This window comes from Corythoichthys intestinalis, chromosome 18 (assembly GCF_030265065.1).
Source record: "Corythoichthys intestinalis isolate RoL2023-P3 chromosome 18, ASM3026506v1, whole genome shotgun sequence".
Taxonomy (NCBI): domain Eukaryota; kingdom Metazoa; phylum Chordata; class Actinopteri; order Syngnathiformes; family Syngnathidae; genus Corythoichthys; species Corythoichthys intestinalis.
In genome coordinates this window covers 28580683-28605207 of record NC_080412.1, presented here as the reverse complement: position 1 = coordinate 28605207, position 24525 = coordinate 28580683, and the positions used below count along the sequence as shown (strand labels likewise).

The following is a 24525-nucleotide window of genomic DNA, read 5'->3' as shown; positions in this document are numbered from 1 at the left end:
TGATGTTCGTTGCCATTGGATCGGGTTGTGGGTCTTACCAAATGCGCTACTGCCCTCCAGTGGCCAGTTTTATTGTTTTAAAATGGATTTTCAGCTTTGTACTTTGGAGCTCAGTTGAATCAGGACCCAGAGATGTCATTTATAAAAAAAAAAATGTAAAAGACGTTCGAACATGTCTTTGGGACACTGAAACAATTAAAAATAGAACTTATTTATACGTTTTGGGGAGCTAATGAGATAATGTATTGACGGGACACGGGGCGTGGGGCCGATAGGGGGCCTATCTCCGTCAAAGCTGACCGAGTGGAAACACAGGCAAAGAGCTTTTTCCATTGAAATTTCTTGTGAATAAATGCTTAAATCCCTGAATTCTTTATAGATATGGACGTTAAAAAAATGTGCAGTTAGCATTTATTTTATTTAATATTGCGAACTATGATGCTAGTCAGTAAGCAAATTAGCGGCCACCATATCTAAACAAAGACAGAGATGCCAACTCTCACGCTTTGAGCGTGAGACACACGCTATTGCCTGTTTTCTCACGCACACACGTCACTCATCCAAGTTCTCACATAAAAAAAAAAAAAAAAAAATCTGATTTTGGGCCGAGACTCGTTCGTTTCTTTTTCAAACTCTCCGACAGTAGATGGCGCTACTCGCCACTGTAACCCTATTCATTGTATAAAAAACATAGTTACGACAGAAGAAGACTTTCAAGAAGACAATCGCGGGAGAAACTCGAATGGAGAAAGAATCTCTGAAGAAAGTCACAATCTGAAGATTACAGACAGAGATTAGGTATGTTATAATTAGTGACATACAGTGGGGCAAATAAGTATTTAGTCAACCGCTAATTGTGCAAGTTCTTCCACTTAAAAATATTAGCGAGGCCTGTAATTGTCAACATGGGTAAACCTCAACAATGAGAGACAATGTGAAAAAAAAAACAGAAAATCACATTGTTTGATTTTTAAACAATTTATTTGCAAATCGTGGTGGAAAATAAGTATTTGGTCTATACCAAAAGTTCATCTCAATACTTTGCTATGTACCCTTTGTTGGCAATAATGGAGGCCAAACGTTTTCTGTAACTCTTCACAAGCTTTTCACACACTGTTGCTGGTATTTTGGCCCATTCCTCCATGCAGCTCTCCTCTAGAGCAGTGATGTTTTGGGGCTACCGTTGGGCAACACGGACTTTCAACTCCCTCCTCATTGCGTGGCGTCAAAATGTTAACTAGAACGGGGAGCAAAAATCCCAGAACAACACGGGGGGACCTAGTGAATGACCTACAGAGAGCTGGGACCACAGTAACAAGGGCTACTATCAGTAACACAATGCACCGCCAGGGACTCAAATCCTGCATTGCCAGACGTGTCACCCTGCTGAAGAAAGTACACGTCCAGGCCTGTCTGCGGTTCGCTAGAGAGCATTTGGATGATCCAGAAGAGGACTTGGAGAATGTCTTATGGTCAGATGAAACCAAAATACAACTTTTTGGTAGAAACACAGGTTCTCTTGTTTGGAGGAAAAAGAATACTGAATTGCACCATACCCACTGTGAAGCATGGGGGTGGAAACATCATCCTTTGGGGGTGTTTTTCTGCAAAGGGACCAGGACGACTGATCTGTGAAAAGGAAAGATTGAATGGGGCCATGTATCGAGAGATTTTGAGTGAAAATCTCCTTCCATCAGCAAGGGCATTGAAGATGAGATGTGGCTGGGTCTTTCAGCATGACAATGATCCCAAACACACAGCCAGGGCAAGAAAGGAGTGGCTTCGTAAGAAGCATTTGAAGGTCCTGGAGTGGCCTAGCCAGTCTCCAGGTCTCAACCCCATAGAAAATCTGCAGGGGGAGTTGAAAGTCCATGTTGCCCAACGACAGCCCCAAAACATCACTGCTGTAGAGGAGATCTGCATGGAGGAATGGGCCAAAATACCAGCAACAGTGTGTGAAAAGCTTGTGAAGAGTTACAGAAAACGTTTGGCCTCCGTTATTGCCAACAAAGGGTACATAACAAAGTATTGAGATGAACTTTTGGTATTGACCAAATACTTCTTTTCCACCATGATTTGCAAATAAATTCTTTAAAAATCAAACTTTGTCTCTCATGGTTGAGGTTTAACCATGTTGACAATTACAGGCCTCTGTAATATTTTCAAGTGAGAGAACTTGCACAATTAGTGGTTGACTAAATACTTATTTGCCCCACTGTATATCGTCAATGAAGTAGCCACTCTTTTAAACTTTAAATCTTGAAAGAAATTTGTTTGTGTTTGTGCGTGTGAACTTGATTTTGTGTTGTAAATGTAAACTCAGTTCCCATAACAAGCAGCAGGAGATCACCCTGTTAGCCTCGTAGTATTGCCTACTGCAAGCATGCTCAAAACATCAGCTCATAGCAGGCATGAAAATCACTCACCTTTCGGCGAAATTCGCCGTTTTGAAGTCAAAAAGGGGTGACCAACGTGAATTGTGTAGATCCGAGGAGAAAATTTTTAGGGGGGGGGTCGTAAATCCATCTAACTAACTAACGACATGTTTTATTCAGGCATGAAAATGAGTCAGGGGTTAAAAAGGTGAGAAGGGTGTGGAGGAAATATGTTCCATTTATATATATATATATATATATATATATATATATATATATATATATATATATATATATATATATATATATATATGTATATATACATATATATATAATTCACAAAAACATTTTGGAACACTCAGATTCTTTATTTAAGTACAAATAAACATGTAAATAACAATAATTAATCACACAACACTGAGGTCAAATGCTGATAGTAGGCCTGAATGATATTGGAAAAAAAGTATCATTGCGATTTTTGGGGAGTTTGCTATATTATATTGCGATATTAAAACGACAAAATTTTAACCAAATAACTTGAACAGCTCCGTTTGGGACAGCTGCACTGTTGACGAAGAAAAACAGTTTGGTCTCGCTGCCTAGCAGGAGGGAGAGTAAGACACTGCGGTGCTGTATGAGCATGAAGCAGAAAAACATGAATGTATGTTGTTTTTAAATTCCGATGCTCTGAAAAATGGCGCCATCGGCCTTAATTTTTATCACTCAGTTTAATCCAGGATCTGCACACTTGCTGCGTTCATGAAGTAAAACAAAAGTTTAAATGGTGAAAAAAAGAAAAAAAAAATGCCCTTCCTGCGATGTGACTATTTCGCATGCGCACATTGCGATGGCGATGTTCAAACGATATATTGTGCAAAATATATATACTAGTATACTATACAATATACAATATACATATATACTATACTATATACAATATAATATACTGGTGCAAAAAAATGGAATGTAAATAGATTCAGAACACTGACTTCGCCTTTCGAACATTATTCAAAACAATTTTTATAAAAAAATGTCTAGCAATATTATTGTAGTATATTACTATATATAATAGTATTAAAATAATTATATTAATTGCCAATCATAATTTTTAAGAAGGGTGTCATTTTAAAGTTATTCTTAGTGTAAAATCTGAATTCTGTAGTATTATAGTATTTACATATTATAGTATTAATTCTGATGTGTGTGGGATTAACTCAGTGCTTCTCAATTATTTTCTGTTATGCCCCCCCAGAAAGACATAAACGTTCTGCGCCCCCCCCAACTCTCTGCCGTAAATATATTGTAGTATCATTTGTATACAAAATACTCCTCTGCATAACATTGTGTTCTTTTTGATATTTAAGAAAAAAGGAATATAGATACACTTACAATAAAGTTAAAAAAAAAAAAACAAACAAAAAAAACTCATCCATACTGTAAAAATACACTCAAAGTTTTTTCAGTGTTTGATACTGAAAAATACAATTTAATAAAAGTCAATAACGATAAATTCAAACTGATTAGCAACATTAACTCACGAGGACAATATGCCATAAAATTAGACCGAAAAAACAAAAATTAATAGAACAAAAACTACAGTGTTATTGGACAGAGGGACAGTTTATTTTTGCTGCTGGAGGTATCAGCTCCTTTCCTATGTTGTGGAGTTAGTTGATTTTATAACAGTGCTCGCTGGTTTACTGATGTAATACTGACAAAGCGGGGGGATTTTTGGCAATATTCGGCACGTTTTTGCTGAAAAAAATAATTCCTGCTGTCCACTGCGAACATTTTTATACAGAGTAAACAGACAGGTCTTTCCTCGTCTCCCACTGTAATAAAATTCAAAGCCAAATGCTACATACACTACGTCATATTTCCTTGTCTTAGCTTTTCATATCTCCACTGCTCTTTGCTGTGTGCTCTTGTTTGGTTCAAAAATATTGCGCACACACTGAAAATGAGAGCGGCACTGCCACCCACTGAGTGGATGTGGAATTACATCTTATTCTAGTACGGCAAAAAAGTATGTTCCCCAAGGTCACATGCGCCACCCCCAGCATCGCTCTGCACCTCCTTGAGGGGGGCCGCCCCACTATTTGAGAAGTACTGGATTAACTCCAGATACCGTTATTTATGACAAACATGACGAGCCTTTATTTTGAAATGTTCACCGGAAGTACGTTCGCTAAACCGCTTACAACTTTACACTCCGCAAAAAGCACTTTTCGTCATTGCTTGTAGTGTCACTAATAGATTTTTTGGGTCATTTTTTTCGTTTGCAAATGCTGTTAACCAGCGATTTTTCATGTTTGAAGTTTCACCTTTTAACCGCAAGTTTGCGTTTTGGAAAAGACTATGTTTTATAGCAGGCTAATGTAAGTTGTCTTTTTTCCCCATTAGTCTCAGTGTAGCAATGCTAACGTTTACAGTGTTTGATATAGATGTGTATCCTTATTTTGTATGTGTGAACTGTAACTCTACGGCGTGTTGTTGACCAATAAACATCTGGACACAACAACCGGAGTCTCATACGTCATTTACACGCACTCACAAATGTATGCACGCACGCGCTGATAAAACGCAGCCATGAAAATTACCGCCCTCATTTTTATTTACCTTACGATAAATGGATTCATTGCATATCGCGACAGGCTTAGCAACTTCAATAATTTATTGAATTTATCGATGGCTAAAAAGTTTTCAACCATCAGCTATCTTCCTGTCCGTGAAAATGTGGACCCCAGCACGTCTACTGTATATCATTTGATTAGAGTAGTCAAGTGTCATATATACACGAAAGTGTCCTTTCCATTTCATCCGTATGTGAGACAGCCAATCCTCACCCTTTGCTTTATTCAAAGTCATTGTTGAGGACAGCAAGGTAGCTGATGGCTAAAAATCCGGGCAGATCTTGAACGTGACGCGCCCAGTTGTATTTGGTCTCGTTTCAAAACAAGTTGATTGACTATTTTGTTCGCCTCCATGAAAACACAGAGAGAAAGAAGGCAACTTTTTTGAGAAACACTACAAAGGTAAAAGAGAAAGTCCTCAAAGCCTGTTACCTTGTTGCTAAACTCCTGCTAAACTGTTGCTGAATCCAAACAGAGACAATACTACCTGCCTGCTTGCCCCTGATGCGATTAAAGACATTTCCAAAGTCCCCCTGTCTGACAATTCTGACCTTTTCAAGCCTAACTGCTGTAAAAAAAAAAAAAAAAAAAAAAAAAAAAAAAAAAAAAAAAAAAAAACAGAGACTAAGCGCTTTTGACGAATATTCCTGCCAGGATATTGGTTTTGTGTTCATCCATACAGGCTAAAATTTCACACTGACTAAGTATAAATATTGTGAAATTATTTTATAATTGAATATACTGTACAGAAAGTAATTTTGGAACATTTTTAGTTTGTGGTGTGCCGCGAGATTTTTTCCAATGTAAAAATGTGCCGTGACAGAGAAAAGGTTGAAAAACACTGGATTAAAAAAACTCATTTCTCTTCATCTGCGCTTTGCCAAATTGTTATATATTGTCGAATTGTCTCAAAATATGATTTTAATTCACATCATAATGCTATTTAAGATTTTTTTATCATGTCACAGGCACTTTAAAGAAAATTAAAGACAATTACCAATGTAAGACAAAAGAAAAAAAACAACTCGTCGCTTGCCATTGATGATGATAGACGTCTAATCCGTTTGAACTGGGAGGGCTGACAGCGAGTTGTGTTTCCGTACGTGTATGTATGCGCAGCGCGCACATGCATCTGTGGTTGTGCTTGAGTTGGTTTGTGGTCAGGAGAAGAATACAAAAGGGTCCTTTTTTGGCTCCACGTGTGAGTGTTGTTTTCGCAGCAACGGTGGACGTTGCGCATCTAAAAGTAGCGACGCGCAAACACCAGCCGCAGTTTATAAAAAGACCCAACAGTTGAATTTTTTGGGGACACTTTCACTTCCCTCTTACTGCACTTGCACACAAGCGCCCCTCTCTCACCTTAATACACAATTCATCTACCAATTAACACCAGACCTGTCTTTGCCATCACATGCTGTTATGAACGGGTTTCAGTGCTAAGAAGTCTTGACCCTGCAGGAGTGGCACTAAAGCTCCGTTGAATGGTGCCTGTCGACCCTCCGAAGGGCCCCCGAAGACCCCCGTGAGGCTACAAAGATAGGCAAATGAATGCCACACACCAAAATTGTGGTCATTCTCTGCCAGCCTCTCTTGGTTAAAATGGATCGGACGTGTAATGCTGCCATTGGCATGAGAATAATGAGGTGGTCTCGCAAAAACACAGCTGTGGCGCGTTTCCTGTGTACAGTAGTCGCGCGTCCACATTTTGGATGTCCATCTGTTTAGGCATTTCCTGTGCGGCCTTCGCATCGGGACCCTCGTCGCATGTTCACACGCTCGCGTTCACACGCCACATGAAATGTAGAACATGACAGAACATAACATACCACGACATGTGACAAAAAACATGACACATACGTGTGTTACTCTTGTTGTGCAGTGCAAGTTCACTCAAGAATAAAAAAGGTGCTTTTTGATTTTTGTTTAAACGTGAGCCTTGCCAAACCACTGTGGGAATACATATTGAATAGATCAGGGAATAGATAATAGCATATTTAATAAAAGATTCAGTTATGGAATTAACCCATTTATAGGGCTAGTCACTTTATTGGTCATTTAAAAAAACAACAACAGCATATCATCATTGACAGCGATTGACATCAAATCCATTTCAAATGGGGTGTCTGGCAATAAATGATCATGTTTCAGTGCCATTGACGGCGATAGACGTTCAATTCAATTTGATTGGGGGGCTGGGAGTGATCGAACATCAATGCCACTGAGGGCTCTAGGCGATCATTCACTGCGAGTCCTAACAATCAAATTGGATTGGATGTCTAACACCGTCGATGGCAGCAAATAAGTACAATGAACGTCCTATAAAGGGTTAATGGTGTATTTATTGAAATTTGACAGTCCTTGTCCTCCACGTGCGTGTTTGCATCTCCAGCAGGGCCGAGAACAAAAATAGGTATTTGGTATTTGGCAAAACGGCTTTTAGCATGTGACATTTTTTTTGGTATGTGGCAAAAAATGTGGATAACCGTCAATGGCATAACCTGACTTGGGTGCCAGCTGAATGCTAATGCACTGTAATGGTAAGTGTATTGTCAAAAATCAAAGCCATGCACGCTTTTTTTGCCATTTAAAATGAATGGAAAATTTGAACATGCATATACGTCCATGGCATCGACATGCATGGCCAGCAATAATGCCATAAACAACAACAAAAAAAATGCCACATACCCCCCCAAAAAATGTGCCAAACACCAAAATCCACTTCACCACATACAAAAAAAGATGCCACATGCCAAAATCCATTTTTCCACATCCCAAATAAAAATTCCACATGCCAAAAGCCATTTTGCCACATACAAAAAAAATGCCACATGCCAAAATCCATTCTGCCACAAACCAAATAAAAATGCCACATGCCAAAATCCATTCTGCCACACACCAAATAAAAATGCCACATGCCAAAATCCATTTTGCCACATACCAAAAAAATGCCACATGCCAATTGCCATTTTGCTACATACCAGAAAAATGCCACATGCCAAAATCCATTTTTCCACATACCGAATAAAAATGCCACATGCCAAAAGCCATTTTGCCACCTACAAAAAATACCACATGCCAAAATCCATTCTGCCACATAACAAAAAATTGCCACATGCCAAAAGCCATTTTGCTACAAACCCAAAAAATGTCACATGCCAAAATCCTTTTTGCCACATACCAAAAAATAATGCCAAATAAAAATGTCACATGCCAATTGCCATTTTGCCACATACCAAAAAAATGCCACATGTCAAAAGCCCTTTTGCCACATACCAAAAACCACTTTTCGTTCTCGCTGTCTCTCCGTGTTTGTGCCCTTTTAGTGGCGCTCACCTGAGACTTGTTGACGTGCATATCCGTCAATGGCATGGACATGCATGGCCAGCAAAAATGGCATGTACCCCCAAAAAATGCCACATACCCCCCAAAAATTCCCACATGCCAAAATGAATTTTTCCACATACCAAACAAAAATGCCACATACCAAAATCCATTTTACCACTTACCAAAAAAATGCCACATACCAAAAGCCATTTTGCCACAAACCAAAAAAATGCTACATGCCAAAATCAATTTTGCCACATACCAAAAAATAATGCCAAATAAAAATGTCACATGCCAATTGCCATTTTGCCACATACCAAAAAAATGCCACATGTCAAAAGCCCTTTTGCCACATACCAAAAACCACTTTTCGTTCTTGCTGTCTCTCCGTGTTTGTGCCCTTTTAGTGGCGCTCACCTGAGACTCGTTGACGTGCATATCCGTCAATGGCATGGACATGCATGGCCTGCAAAAATGGCATGTACCCCCAAAAAATGCCACATACCCCCCAAAAATTCCCACATGCCAAAATGAATTTTTCCACATACCAAACAAAAATGCCACATACCAAAATCCATTTTACCACTTACCAAAAAAATGCCACATACCAAAAGCCATTTCGCCACAAACCAAAAAAATGCCACATGCCAAAATCAATTTTGCCACATACCAAAAAATAATGCCAAATACCAAATGAAAATTTCAAATGCCAATTGCAATTTTGCCACATTCCAAAAAAAATGCCCCATGCCAAAAGCCATTTTGCCACATACCAAATACCACTTTTCGTTCCAGCTGTTTCTCGGTGTTTGTGCCCTTTTAGTGGCGCTCACCTGAGACTCCACACAAGAGCTTTGACGCCATCTAGTGCCGTTAACGATAACTACAAATGGATCCCTTTCAGTCTTGCCAGACCTGTCCTCAACCGCCAAATGCATCTTTCAAACACTTGAAAAACAAACTTCCAGACCTCTTCAACCGCTAAATGCATCTTTCAAACATCTGAACAACAAACTTGTAGATACAATTAACAATCATTCGCTCCCAGCCTCTCCCAGTTTAAATGGATTGGACGTCTATCACCGTCAATGGCACTGTAATGTTCATTAATTCACAAACACACTCTATTGATTGAAACCAAACAAAGCACAGACTATGACCTTGTGTGTGTTTGCATTACAGATCTCACCCAACAAAAAGCAAACATGACCTTTGCCATTTTCGATGTCACACTCGCCCTTGTCCGTTGAACCAATGAGACGGCAGGACATCCCGAAGCAATCACGTCGCTGTAACGTTGGACCGCAACTGGTTTCTCATTGTTTCCTCTCATCTCAAGAAAAAGTTTGTCACTTCTAGCATCGGACGGCTTCTCCACTCGCCGTCATGAAGACACTGCGCATCTCCATCATCGCCATGATGATGATGATGATGACAATGGACGCCATCTTGGCGGCAGACGGTATGTCAGACAAAACACGCTAAAATTACCAAGCTACGCTGTCAATAGCATTTATATTTTTCTTTTCATTTTTTTTTTCAGAAACATGTGCTGGTCGCTGCAATTCCTTCGACCCGACTCGGAAATGTCAGTGTGATTCCATGTGTGTTTACTACGGAAGTTGCTGTCGCGATTATGACAAGGAATGTCCCAAGAAAGGTCAGTGACCTCTAACTGGTTGCTTCAAACCTGGTCTTTTATCACAATACCACACAAATGCCAGAAGATGGCAGTATAGCCTCTTTTTAAAAGATGGACTGGCGTATAGCGCACAATATTTTGTGTCTATTGAAAAAACTAAAAATGACAGACAAATTCCATCATCAGAGCGTGGCGACACTTTTGCGGAAGATGACAACAGGCAAACCACGACGCCGTCTCTGTCGGACATGATGGCTTCAACTACAGCGCCGACGACAGTTATAAGCATCTCGGAAGTGCCACCCCGCCCGACGACATATGTGCCCATGGCGCCCCCTGCGGACCGGGACGCGGCGAGCTGCAGCGGGCGGCCATTTGATGCCTTCCTTCAGCTGAAGAACGGATCCGTGTACGCCTTCAGAGGTAACGCTTTCAGAAGGTTTTCATTCTTCCTTTTTAGCCAAATTTATATCATCAAACAAAAGACTGTTCTGCCATCTAGTGGTCAACTATGGAAATCTGCAATGAAGGAAGAATTACTGTATCGAGATGTTTACATAGTGGACCTGGACTAAAAATTCCTTTAGACATGACACAGGCCTGGGTAGATTACATTTACATGGCAACAAAAAGAAGCTGAAATCTGATTGGACCAGTAGATAGGCAGCCAATACAATGGTTGTGAAATGTGGATATTAAATTAATTCATACAACTAGGGTTGTTCCGATCATGTTTTTTTGCTCCCGATCCGATACCAATCGTTTTAGTTTAAGTATCTGCCAATCCCGATATTTCCCGATCCGATTGCTTTTTTTTTTTTTTTGCTCCCGATTCAATTCCAATCATTCCCGATAATTTTTCCCAATCATATACATTTTGGCAATGCATTTAGAAAAAAATGAATAAAACTCGGACGAATATATACATTCAACATACAGTACATAAGTACTGTATTTGTTTATTATGACAATAAATCCTCAAGATGGCATTTACATTATTAACATTCTTTCTGTGAGAGGGATCCACGGATAGAAAGACTTGTAATTCTTAAAGGATAAATGTGACTTTGTATATTGTGACTAAATATTGCCCTCTAGTGTATTTGTTGAGCTTTCAGTAAATGATACTGCAGCCATTCAACCCAAATGCATGATGGGAAGTGCAACCATGACTGTGCGTAGGGGCACCAATTGATATATCTTCTCTGCGTTGGGAAAGAACATAGGGTGTTAAGGAAATGATCAAATTCTACCTTTCTTCCTCACATTGCTTCCCACGTTAATTTTAATTGCTGAGAGAGGGAATGTAAGGTAGTGACGGGATCTGTCGTTCACTTGAGTAAACGAATCCATTCCGGTTCGTTCAGTAAAAGATTCGTTCAAACAAATCATTCAACGAATCGTTCGCCCCCCTCACCTCCCTCCCCTCCCAAATGAATCGTTCGGTTAGTGAACGGGAAGTGACGCTGCCGAACGAATCACCAAAGACCGCTTCGCAGTACAACTGAACGGGAAGTGACATTGCTTGGTCCCTACCTCTCTTGCACACAGGCTCCTCATTGACCACTCGTCGTAGTTTCAGAAATGAGTGACAGGCGATATCATTCTGCTTTCACAGCCAGCCTCGTCTCCCTCCCGCTGCTGCAAAATCGAGGGAGAACTTCCGCGTCGTCTGTCCTAGTTCAATGGGATCAAAGTCATGGCTCGTGCTTGCATTTCGATTTAGGACACGGTTAAACATTTTCCTTTTGTGGGGGGAGTGGGGGTTTGGGGTCGGGGGCGCACGGACTTTCTTTAGCATGATCTTGATCACATATACAATGCTGCTGCTACCAGCCAACGCGGCATGCTTGCTGTCACGAAAATAAAAATAAATCAAGAGTTTAATTTCTAAATATGGAACGACCAACACATCATATTTACCTCTCGCTCTGTTGTATTTTAGTTTTTATGCTCATCACTATATTTTAGGTCACTATTGTTAAAACTAAAGTGTAAATAGCTAGTTGTCAAATGTGCTGCTCTGAAATAAAAACAATACTACATTTTGATATTTGACAGTTTAATTGCAAATCAGTATTAAGATTATTGTATTGAATTTTTGCACTGGTATTAACAAATAAAATAATCCGGTCAGCTCCCCTGTCGTCCCCTCATCTCAGATCGTCAAATGCTGACGAGAAATAATTGTTTGCTCTTTACGATGTTGCCTTTCTACTCTCATTAGTCTGTTAAGAAAAATGTAGACATATTGCGACATCTCCCATGTCCGCGTGCGTTGTTTTTGGGCGCTTGAGTAGCACATGATGGACGGATGGACATAATTTGTCAAACCAACCAACACCCGACACGCTCTGACACGAAAATAAATAAAACAGTCGGAAAAAATTGACATGTATATACAGTTTAATTGCAAATCAGTATTATGGTGATCATACAAAATATTCTTTTTTTCTGTGCACATATGAGGTAAATATCGCTGCCATGAAGCCTCCATATAGTGACAGTTCTCTGCCCCCTTCACTGCCGTCACGCGACCGCAGCTCACATTTGCTTGCCTCGTAGCTACCCGTGTTTTTTTTTTTTTTTTTTAGCTACCCGTGTTTTAGACTACTGTAAATTTGATAGTATGTCGTCAGTCATAGGTAGTCCCGAGTCTTTTAAGAAAAGTAGTACACTAAACCACGCTCGCTAGATTTGTGTGGTGTTTTGTCTGTTTGAGCAGCATTTGATAGGCTCCACATTAACAAATATGTGACAAAGTCATTTCCTTCCATTTTTTGACTCGTTCACCGCATTACTGGAAAGTCAAGTTAGCAGCAAGCTAGGTCAGGAACCAGAGGACCGAGTCACTGAACGGGAAGTGACATAACTCAGTCTTGCCTCCTTGCGTGCACGCTGGCTGCTTATTGGCTACACGTGGAAATGAGTGACAGACGCCCTGATTCTGTTTCCGCTCCCTCCCCTGCCCGCGATGAGGCTGGCGTCTGATTGGTCGTGTGCGATGTCAGAAGACGCTGCCGCTTGCTCAACGCCCTCCCACGCAGCGAAAAAGCCCTAACTTCATAGAACGAATCAGTGCAGATGGTGATTAGTTAGGTCTCGTTCACCCAAACAATTCGTTCAAAAAGAACGAATCGTTCGCGACCGATACAACACTAATGTAAGGCTTTAGCCAAATAAAAAAAGGCTCCAAAGGTTGTCAAAATTCTCTCTACTCATTATACGCTGCGTTTAGCTCTATATATTGGTAAAACAGCACCTTTATAGATTGAACGCGACAATGTGAGAGTGGGTCGTGCAGCGCATGCGTTAATTATTTAACATGATTAAGAAAAAATATTTATCGCCGTTAACGCAATAAATTTGATAGCCCTACTTTAAGCCAAAATTACTCTGGATGAGTGTAAGACATTTTGTCTGTAACGTTATATACAATTAGAAAACGATTTAAATACAATACATTTTTTTTTTTTTGCCAATTCCGATACTTTGAAAATGACGTGATTGGACCCGATTGATCGGGACATCTTTACATACAACTAAACTTGTAAATGTAGTTTAGTGTGTCGGATGAGGTTTCGGTCAGCAACTCTTGATGGCCCTGACTGCACGCCACGTTATATTAACATGCCTACGCATGCGCAGATCGAGGCCACAGCCTTCTTGTGTGAATGTTTTTTTGCATTTTTAGTTGTACTTACTCCTAACTCCTTACTCCTAGTACAGAACCTCAACTAACATTCAAAGCTGTCCCGCAGTCCGAAGGTACAACAGCGTCAACCCGTACTATCTGTCGGCATCTGAATGAAAAGGGACCCTATGGTAGGATACCCAGGAAGACCCCACTTCTGACCCAGAGACATAAAAAAGCCTGGCTGAAGTTTGCCCAAACTTACCATAGAAAGTCAAAAACGTTTTGAAATAATGTTCTCTGGTTAGATGAGACAAAAGTAGAGCTTTTTGGGAAAAGGCATCAACATAGAGTTTACAGGAAAAAAACAAGGCTTTCATAGAAAAGAACACGGTCCCCACAGTTAAACATGGTGGAGGTTCCCTGATGTTTTGGGGTTGCTTTGCTGCCTCTGGCACTGGACTGCTTGACCGTGTGCATGGCATTATGAAGTATGAAGACTACCAACAAATTTTGCAGCATAATGTAGGGCTCAGTGTGAGAAAGCTAGGTTTCCCTCAGAGGTCAGAGGTCTTCACGCAGGACAATGACTCAAAACATACTTCAAAAAGCACTAGAAAATGGTTTGAGAGAAAGCACTGGAGACTTCTATAGTGGCCAGCAATGAGGCCAGACCTGAATCCCATAGAACACATGTGGAGAGATCTGAAAATGGCACCCTTCAAATCTCAGGGATCTGGAGCAGTTGGCCATAGAAGAATGGTCTAAGATTCCAGCTGAGCATTGGAAGAAACCCCTTGATGGATACGGGAAGCGGTTGTTTACAGTTATTTTGTCTAAAGGTTGTGTTACCAAGTCGCAGGCTGAGGGTCCCAATACTTTTGTTCGGCCCATTTTCGGAGTTTTGTGTAAAATGATAATGATTTAATTTTCTTTCATTCTCTTTTGTGTTTTTTCATAGCAAGCAAAATAAATGAAGATATTACTACTAGAGGCGTGCGAAATTTTATAGATTATTCGCGATTCGGCCATGGAAGATTCGAGAACGATTCATAAACATCCAAATTCTGATTATTGAATTATACCAGGTGTCAAGTTCAAAAATAGATCCTTAGGTAGACATTTGTAAAATTACCCAAAAATAAGGAGAGAAGACACTCAGTTTTCTTGGCCAAGGAGAGCAAGGAGGGACTAGACAGTGAAATGCTAGATTACGCTGTTTAGTCACCAAAATTGATCTAAAACTAAACTCCTTGCTCTTTTATTAGGGGCTTGTCCTAACACAGAAAGGTGCCGCCCTAAAGGGAGGGGGAAAGCAAGCTGGAGACACCCATGTGATTTTGATTGGCTATGTGTGAGCATATAGGCGAGCATGTAGGCGGAACTAACTAAATACACGTGTGTAAGCAAAGGCATTTAGATAAAGTGGTCAGAATGACCTAGACACTTCAGTTATGCAACGCTGCGGCCATGGAAGATGTCCTCGAATGGAAGATGTCCTCGAAAGTCTAGACGTAAGATGCTGAAGATGTCCCAGAAGGTCTAGTTACGCAATGTTGCAGCCATAAAGCAAGGCAGTTGTCACCCCGACCCTCTTTAACACTTGATAACACTAAACATTTTACTACAACCTATTATATCAAGCAATAATCATTTAATGGTTATATCAATAAGAAAAAATATGTACTAGGTATATATGAGCACAAGCAAATATTCAATCAACCCTCGATAATTAACTCAACACCAGGTAAAGCGGAAATAAAACACTGTCAGTGCGGTCTTTGGGACGCCGCGGTCTTCGGAACACAATGAGGAACGGACCGAGAGTAAATATCTTGTTCAAATCATGCCACTAGATGAAAAAAAACAAAAAAAAACAATGATACCTGGCTGCGGCCGACAGCCGCTACAAACAGCGACCGGTTGCTAGTTGCTACAAACATACAGCAACATATGGCTATGGTAGATATCACATATTGTAGAACTAGATGTGAAACGACAGACGACGACAGCGTTGGAACATATACAAAGAACTAGATGCGAAATGACAGACTTGCTGCCATTTTAAAGCAGTTGACTTCTCTAGAAGGCTCTGTTGTAGTGAACCCAATTAACTTTTTATCTATAATACTTCTAAATCGGCAAAATCTTGACTTGAATCTATCTTTAAATGATTAAAGTTTTAAAACTTTGACATGTCGAAAGTAGACGGATGGGAAATTATGGAATAACGGGAACAATTTTAACAACTTTAATGGTAGATTCACAACATTAAATTAATTGAATGTAGTTTAAAGCTTTTGATACAGAATGGGAACTTGAGTATTTTATTTACTGTTTTTAACTGTTAACTTGATACTAAAATAATTTGGTTTAGCCTGAGAGGATTTTTGAACAATTTTGGAACTAATGTACAAAACATTAAAAGTGTAGTGGGGTGCATCAATAATCGATTTATAATCGAATCAGAGCCTCTGAATCATAATCGTAATCGAATCGTTAGGTGCTCAAAGATTCCCAGCTCTAATTACTACCAAAGCCATTTGTAATTGCAATCATTTTCTGGGAGAAATTGAGCATTATCTGACAGATTTGCAGGGGTGCCAATACTTTTGGCCAGCAGTGTAGCTATATTTATTTATTTATTTATTTTTAATATTTTATACTTTTTTTTTTAGTTTGTGCAAACTAACAACTGAATTTTCAAATCATATGTACCAAATGACATTATTTTGGGACGAATTGAGCAACTAACATGTCCTGGGTTGGCTATTGTTCACACGGTTACTTTTTGCTGGCCTCCACGCAGGCGAGTATTTCTTTGAGCTGGACGATACATCCGTGCTTCCCGGTTACCCCAAACGGATCCAGGACGTGTGGGGTATCCCTGGGCCTGTGGACGCCGCCTTCACACGCATCAACTGCCAGGGAAAATCCTACATTTTTAAGGTCAGCTCAACAAAAATATCCCAAACAGTATCTCAATAAAAGTCGCAGTTTCACCTGATAAAACATTTCAACTCGTTGGATGCTCAGGGAAGAAAGTACTGGCGCTTCGATGGCGATGTCCTGGATGAGGGATTCCCCAGGGACATTTCGCAGGGGTTCGACGGCGTTCCAGACGACCTCAACGCCGCCTTCGCCGTACCCGCCGCCAGCTACCGCCAAAAAGAGAAGGCCTACTTCTTCAAAGGTGAGCATGTTTGGTAATAGATTGGCAGCCTTTGAGTTTTAAAGTGCGTATGACACCAAAAAGCGTGTTTATTTCATATTTCACGCGGTGTTTTATGTTCCTGAATGAAATGGACCACATGGATGTGTGTGGAAGTGATCGTTTTATATATTTAATTTGTCAATCCCACGCCCTGAAAATGAGTAATTTCTGGCTCCTGTCTCGGGTTTTGGACGAATGTGAATATGCCGTCACCCGGTCAGCATCTCACAATACAGCAGATGGAGTGCGGAATCAGCAGATTTTGCGGATTAATTCGTTTATTTGCCAGCCTAATGTGCTGCTGAAAATTGTTGCTGCACCACGGAGAGGCGTGTGAGCCTTTTTGGGTTTCAAAAGGTTCCCATACACTGTGGATATTGGCCAAAACAAGCCCTACTACTGTGGGACCATTGGACTTACGAGGAAGTGAGTAAACATCGTATTTTGTATTATGTCAAATACTGGGATCATGGCACACGTTTTAATATGGAGGTGGCTTGCATTTTGTGACTGCTTGTCCACTGAGAATGCCACTCGGCCACACCCCCCCCTCGGGCCCTCTTCGTGTGCCCGTTGTTCTGCCAAATTTTCAACTCTATCAGAAATTGCAACTTTGTGTTAAAAATGCCCGCAAATACAGCGATTACAAAGTAAACATTACAAACTTTCTTTAAACAAAGGACTATTTACTTACGTTTGATCATAGACGGACATGAAGAAAAGTTCTCCTCAGACACATGCTGCCAATGCCATGTTAGCTGCACATCAAATGAACTCCGCTCTCTCTCACTGTTTACGTCTTCGCCGTGTATTAAAGCATTATTTTACACAATATTCATGTTGACAATGTGGCAGCTATGCACTCCTCCGACGTTGGCCGGTTTGTCCAGTTGCTTCCCCAGCTCTCTTGCAGGGGAACGAGTCTGACGAGCTGTAACTTGCTCGCTGCCGGGCGGGTTGCCAATCGGCGAAGACAATCGACAACCTCGTCGCCGTGTGACATGATCCTGGGAAGTTTTGTGTGATTTTTTCGCTTCGAAAGGCGAGAAAAAGACTTCGAAACATTACTCGGTTTGGGTTAGCAAGTCGGGCTGTCACGCCTCCTGGTTTGTTTACGTTCTCCGAAGTCGGGGCAGGGAAATGACAAAAGCTGGGCTAACTCCGGTGGCATAAAATATAGTTTGGGAGGTGCAACAAGTGGACAGTTTTGACCATTATGGAGTAATTTTGCCATGTTGTACTGAATAAATGCATTTTTAATAGTTCATATTCCATTTAGCACAAGACTGTTATTTGTCATGCCATACCATTTATTTAGCAATTGGGGAAAAGTACTTTGATAAAAAGAATATCCAGTAAAAATATTGGAGCAGAGAGACTGAAACAATGACATTTTGCAGCTGTCTTCGTTGCATTTTCCTCATTTTGATTAATTCCCCCTCTGTGGGTTGAATTGTAAATCAGATGAAACCATTACCCTGCCGACGTCATCCTCCTGTTGGGGAGTCCTATAATGGTAGGCGTGGCTAAACGGCAGATTAAAAGACTTAATTTCTCGTCATCTGCGCTTTGCCAAATTGTTGTATATAGTCGAATCGTCTCAAAATATGATTCTAATTCACATAGTAATGCTATTTCAGACTCTTTATCCTTTCGTAGGCACTTTAAGGTGCTATGAAATATTGTACCAAATGACTTAAGAGATAGAAAAGTCTTAATAATGAAATTAGATCCTAATTAGTCTTTCTTCCTCATTTGCCTTTGCCCCGCCACCGCCCAATAAAAAAATCTCCAAACAGAAGAATGATGTCACACCCACAATGCAGATGTTTGCAGTCTGCGAGCATGCTATCCACAGGCTTTCTATTCCATTTTTTTCTATTGTCATCTGCTAGCTAGAACGATAGACACGATCATCAATTCTGGTTGGGATGTTACCAGATTCAGAACTACTGAAAAGAGTAGGCGTTCCCTAATGCACGGTTTTGGGTGGGATAACTATTCAATGGTAAAAAATAGACAGATTTGAGCGCCAAGTTTGTTTTCTACATGCCAATTGCATTAGTGCAGTCATGTCTTTTGACATGATCAGCATTTCATAGCATCTTTAACACGTTTATCAGGTGACGTCTACCATGTGTACGAGTTTGTCAATCAGCCATCGCATCAGGAGTGCGTCCAGATGAGGCGATCGTCACCTTCGCTCTTGTTTTCCCGCTACACCGACCTCTTCTGCGACCAAACGTTGGAGGACCTCTTCGCCGAGCTCTTCGGCACCGCGGGTCAATCTTCGTCTTCGGGGCCGCACCTCATCAGCAAGAACTGGCTCGGCGTGCCCTCGCAGGTGGATGCGGCCATGGTGGGCCGTGTCTCTATGAGTCCCACACGTCCACCGTCCGCCAGGAGGCCCAACTCCCGCAGGAGGAGACCCAACAGGAAGAACCGACGCAGGCAAAGTCGGCAAACGATGTTCGACATCTGGAGCGACTTGTTCGACGATGACGACACGTCGCTAGAGGTTGCCAAGGTGGAGCCCACGCTCGCGCCCGTCGCCACGCCCGTGCAATACGTTTACTTCTTCAAGAGAGGTTAGATCAGGAGTGGGCAGACCGGTCCTCGAGGGCCGTAGTGGGTCCTGGTCTTTGTTTCAACTGATTCAGCACAGACAGTTTAACCAATGAGGTTTCAACGGAAACAAGCAGCACCTGACTGCAATGAAGTGAATGCACTTGCAAGAAAACAGATTGGTGAAAGGCTGTCCTCATGATGGGTTTGAACAAAAACACACACCCACTGCGGCCCTTTGTGGAACAATTTGCCCACCCCTAGGTTAATGAAAGAAGGTGTGTTTGTTTATGTTGTTCATGTGTTAACACGTGTGTGCGCGTGCACAGATCAATACTACCGTGCGGACCTCCGAAGTAAGCGCGTGGTGCCGGCCTTGCCGCCGTACCCGCGATCCATTGCCAAGTTCTGGTTGGGCTGCAAGCAGGAAGACACGCCTGACAACCCCAACGCCGAGAGGAGATGAAGAGAAAAGATGGAAAAGTAAATCAAATTTTGAGGTCACAATTCAATCATATTTAATAGACTTGCACCGATACCGATAGTATTGGTACCGATACGGGACTAAAATGAAGTCAGTGCTGTGCAATGTCTTGTTGCCCTATCCAAGCCTGTCGACAGGGGGGGCAACCGGATACGTTGTCCCGGGCCTCATAACCATAGGTGCCCCTGAATGATCCTTAATTTATTTTACTTTACATTCACATATCGTTTTTATTTACAGTGGGGCAAATAACTATTTAGTCAACCACCAATCGTGCAAGTTCTCCTACTTGAAAAGATTAGAGAGGCCTGTAATTGTCAACATGGGTTAACCTCAACCATGAGAGACAGAATGTGGAAAAAAAACAGAAAATCACATTGTTTGATTTTTAAAGAATTTATTTCCAAATTAGAGTGGAAAATAAGTATTTGCTGTCAAAGAGGTCTAACTTCTTCTAACGAGGTCTAACAATGTCTAACGAGGCTCCACTCGTTACCTGTATTAATGGCACCTGTTTTAACTCATTATCGGTATAAAAGACACCTGTCACACTCCAAACTCCACGATGGCTAAGAGCTGTCGATGGACACCAGAGAAAAAATTGTAGACCTGCACCAGGCTGGGAAGACTGAATCTGCAATAGGTAAAACACTTGGTGTAAAGAAATCAACCGTGGAGCAATTATTAGAAAATGGAAGACATACAAGACTACTGATAATCTCCCTCGATCTGGGGCTCCATGCAAGATCTCACCCCGTGGCGTCAAAATTATAACAAGAACGGTGAGCAAAAATCCCAGAACCACACGGGGAGACCTAGTGAATGACCTACAGAGAGCTGGGACCACAGTAACAAAGGCTACTATCAGTAACACAATGCACCGCCAGGGACTCAAATCCTGCACTGCCAGACATGTCCCCCTGCTGAAGAAAGTACACGTCGTTGCCCATCTGCGGTTCGCTAGAGAGCATTTGAATGATCCAGAAAAGGACTGGGAGAATGTGTTATGGTCAGATGAAACCAAAATAGAACTTTTTGGTAGAAACACAGGTTCTCGTGTTTGGAGGAGAAAGAATACTGAATTGCATCAGAAGAACACCATACCCACTGTGAAGCATGGGGGTGGAAACATCATTCTTTGGGGCTGCTTTTCTGCAAAGGGACCAGAACGACTGATCTGTGTAAAGGAAAGAATGAATCGGGCCATGTATCGAGAGATTTTGAGTGAAAATCCCCTTCCATCAGCAAGGGCATTGAAGATGAGATGTAGCTGGGTCCTTCAGCATGACAATGATCCCAAACACACAGCCAGGGCAACAAAGGAGTGGCTTCGTAAGAAGCATTTCAAGGTTCTTGAGTGGCCTGGCCAGTGTCCAGATCTCAACCCCATAGAAAATCTGTGGAGGGAGTTGAAAGTCCGTGTTGCCCAATGACAGCACCAAAACATCAGTGCTCTAGAGGAGATCTGCATGGAGGAATGGGCGAAAATACCAGTAACAGTGTGTGAAAAGCTTGTGAAGAGTTACAGAAAACGTTTGGCCTCCATTATTGCCAACAAAGGGTACATATCAAAGTATTGGGATGAACTTTTGGTATTGACCAAAATACTTATTTTCCACCATGATTTGCAAATAAATTCTTTAAAAATCAAACAGTGTGATTTTCTGTTTTTTTTCCCCCCGCAATCTGTCTCTCATGGTTGAGGTTTACCCATGTTGACAATTACAGGCCTGTCAAATATTTTCAAGTGGGAGAACTTGTACAATTAGTGGTTGACTAAATACTTATTTGCCCCACTGTAAATAACTGTCTGATTAAATAATATGTTCTACACGAGTTATACTTATAAACTTTAACATTCAAACAACAAACAACATTTAAATACATATCTTTTCCTTTTTTTCTCCCCTTTTTTGCATAAAAAAATCTACACCCCCGTTACACAGTTATCATAAATCGGGTGCGCAGAAAAGAAAAGAAAAGAAAAGAAAAAAAAGAGGTGAAGATCATAGAGGTTAATGAGGAAAAAATGATGACTTTTTTAAAAGGGGGACAAGAAGACAGAGACTTAGGGCTAGAGTTGGCTGTGGACGGTGATGCCGGTAAGTGAACAGCAGCCGCTAACACTGAACGTTTACATTCGCGATCACCGTGACCAAAGCCCGATTTGAGTCCGTCACCGGCCGCTTGCAGCCTATTGAACTGCGGTATGACAAGACATGTTGCTCGCGTTAAGCTGAAGAGAGAGATGGTGATGGGAGATCAGGGATATATGTTAGTCTTTGAGGAGCAGGTGCACGAGGGTGAGCAGACTCGGGTCCGGCGGCTGGATTTAAATAATAATAAAACTATCAATAAAATAAATAATAATTTTTTTTTAAAAACTACCTACGCTCCACCAAATCACAGGGCACGCTTAACAACCTAGCCTTGCTCTCCATTGAGCGTGAGCTTGCTCAAAAACTGGATTTCACGGATGTTATAAATGACTTTGCTGTCAAAAATCTAGGGTGTCTAAAATCTGTTTGAGGGCTTGATAACTCCAGGGATGCTGAGGGGGCAGGCACAGGATGTTTAGTTACACTGTTTTGTTGATTAGAAGGCAGGCAGAGCACTCTCAGTTGTATTGTATTGTAGCCTACATGGGACAATAGATGGAAATTGTTTGTTTATATTGTGTCACATCACATTATGGTCTGTTAAATTTAACTGTCCATCTCAAATTAAATAATTTGAAAATTTACACTGTCATTGCTTGCAAAGCGTTAAAAGTAGTGTGTATGTTGTCGTGACAAGCCGGTGGCAGGGATGGGGTGGGGGGGTTCCTATAATGGTTTATCACTGACTGATCATTGACTTGCCGATTAGTTAAGCAGTGTTTGACCAAGCCATGATAGCAATGACTCTAAATTCATGTGGGTATGCACTACTTAAAGGTCATATTTTGTCAAAAAACATGGTGTCAGTACAAATCCGGGTGTCAGAATCTGTATCGGGAGCCCAAAAATGGTATCGGTGCAACACTAATATTTAACTTGTTTATCTTTTCAGCCAATTACGTAGAAGCCTGCAAATAGAGTGATTGGTAAACCAAGCGCCTCCTGTTGGACCGACATATGTCACGTTCACTGCCAAAACATTGAAATAAAAGAAATTATATGCAAGCGTGGTTCTGGTTTCTCTCATAAAACTCATCAGTTGCCATTGTTGGCAATAGATGTTGAATGCATCAGCGATCATTCACTACCAGACCCTCCCAGTCATAATGGATTTAACATCTGTCAATGGCGGCCTTAATTAACCTTAATTCGAACATCTGAGTTCTATACTTAGTTTTTTGTGTTTTTTTTTTCTTTAGACATTTTTTTCACCAATGTGACTGTCGGTTTGCTTTCCTAATTGCATTTGCACTAAAGCTTTTTACAGGACACCTCTCGAAATTGGACCAGCATGAAATATAGTGGGACTGAGTCAATGGTCAGTATACACAAAAAAAAATCTGAGCCTCCCCCACTTCAAAAAAAAAAAAAAAAAAAAAAAAAAGGCACCGCTGGGATTCGAACCCAGGATCTCCTGTTTACTAGACAGGCGCTTTAACCAACTAAGCCACGGCGCCATGTGCCCTATTAGCTAATAATTTCACTTTAAAAACTCAACGCAAAACGCCTATTACCCATGTACTTGTTCCCTTACGTCACAACACATTCAAATACCGTTGGCAATACGTGAAGAAATATTAACACGTGGAATGGTAATTATCGATTCAAACGCTAGATGGCAGCTTGCACACTTTCCATGTTCAAGTCGAGTCGTTGGTGTCAAACTACACGAAAACGAAACATTAATCGAACTTGAGTTCAACTTTAACATTCACCATAGTTGCTTTTTGAACATTTTTAGTCAGTTTCTAATAACAAGCATTTGATTCCCATATTGCTGACATGACCTTTGTAACATTGTTGTCCTGGTTGAATCTGGCGTCCAATCCATTTTGACTGGGTGAGTTAGTAGCGAATAATTGTTGCTAGTTCTCCCGGTCAAAATGGATTGGACGTCTAGCGCCGTCAATGGCGCTGAAACCTGAACAATCTGCCCTCCCAGTTTAAATGAATTGGACGTCTATAGTTGTCAATGGCAACTAATGAGTTAAATAATTGAAAATATTTTTAATTAAACATTTTTAAAGTTAGTTTATTATTATTTTTTTTTTACATTTCTTTTAATAAAAAAAAGGAAAAACTTAATATGTTCTTATTCTATATTTCCAAAACTAACAATTATCTATTTAAAATATTCATTAAAAAAATGGAATTATTTAAAATGTTATCAGTCATTGTATTTATCATTTGTCTACTTACATAACATAACAGTGTATTTGTTTTATTCCTTTGAAAATATTATTTAATTAGTATTTTATTAATGTATAATTTTCTTTCGTCATAAAAATAGACGTAAATATACATAAATAATTATTATTAATAATAATAATAATAAAAAAAATAAAACTATTACTGTGACCTGGCGTCTGCATACGTAGATATGAAATTTTGGCTCACGTCGGTTTCAGAGGGTCTTTGAGGAGAATTTTTTTTTTTTTTTTTTTTACCAAAAGTAGTCACATGGCTTATCAAAGGTTAATGTGTTGTCAAGTACG

General features: G+C 40.6%; 1 protein-coding gene and 1 non-coding gene across 2 annotated transcripts; one reads left to right on the top strand and one right to left on the bottom strand.

Moving 5' to 3' along the window:
• The first annotated feature begins 9576 nt into the window (after positions 1–9576).
• vtnb (vitronectin b) lies at positions 9577–23035 on the top strand. The gene is made up of 8 exons (XM_057821921.1): positions 9577–9794; positions 9876–9992; positions 10161–10397; positions 16418–16557; positions 16645–16801; positions 18946–19410; positions 19717–19870; positions 22923–23035. The coding sequence occupies exons 1-7, from the start codon at positions 9719–9721 to the stop codon at positions 19851–19853; spliced, it is 1329 nt and encodes a 442-aa protein (XP_057677904.1). The 5' UTR covers positions 9577–9718; the 3' UTR covers positions 19854–19870; positions 22923–23035.
• A 378-nt stretch (positions 23036–23413) lies between these two features.
• Positions 23414–23487, bottom strand: trnat-agu (transfer RNA threonine (anticodon AGU)). Its single transcript has one exon. It is a non-coding gene; the product is annotated as a tRNA-Thr (tRNA).
• Between the last annotated feature and the right edge of the window lie 1038 nt (positions 23488–24525).

What these genes read in the sequence shown, in the direction of transcription:
- vtnb (XM_057821921.1), top strand. Translation starts at nt 9,719, where the DNA reads ATGAAGACACTGCGCATCTCCATCATCGCCATGATGATGATGATGATG. An exon ending in CAAGGAATGTCCCAAGAAAG is followed by an intron (nt 9,993 to 10,160) that starts GTCAGTGACCTC and finishes TTCCATCATCAG; the next exon opens with AGCGTGGCGACACTTTTGCG. An exon ending in ATCCGTGTACGCCTTCAGAG is followed by an intron (nt 10,398 to 16,417) that starts GTAACGCTTTCA and finishes GCCTCCACGCAG; the next exon opens with GCGAGTATTTCTTTGAGCTG.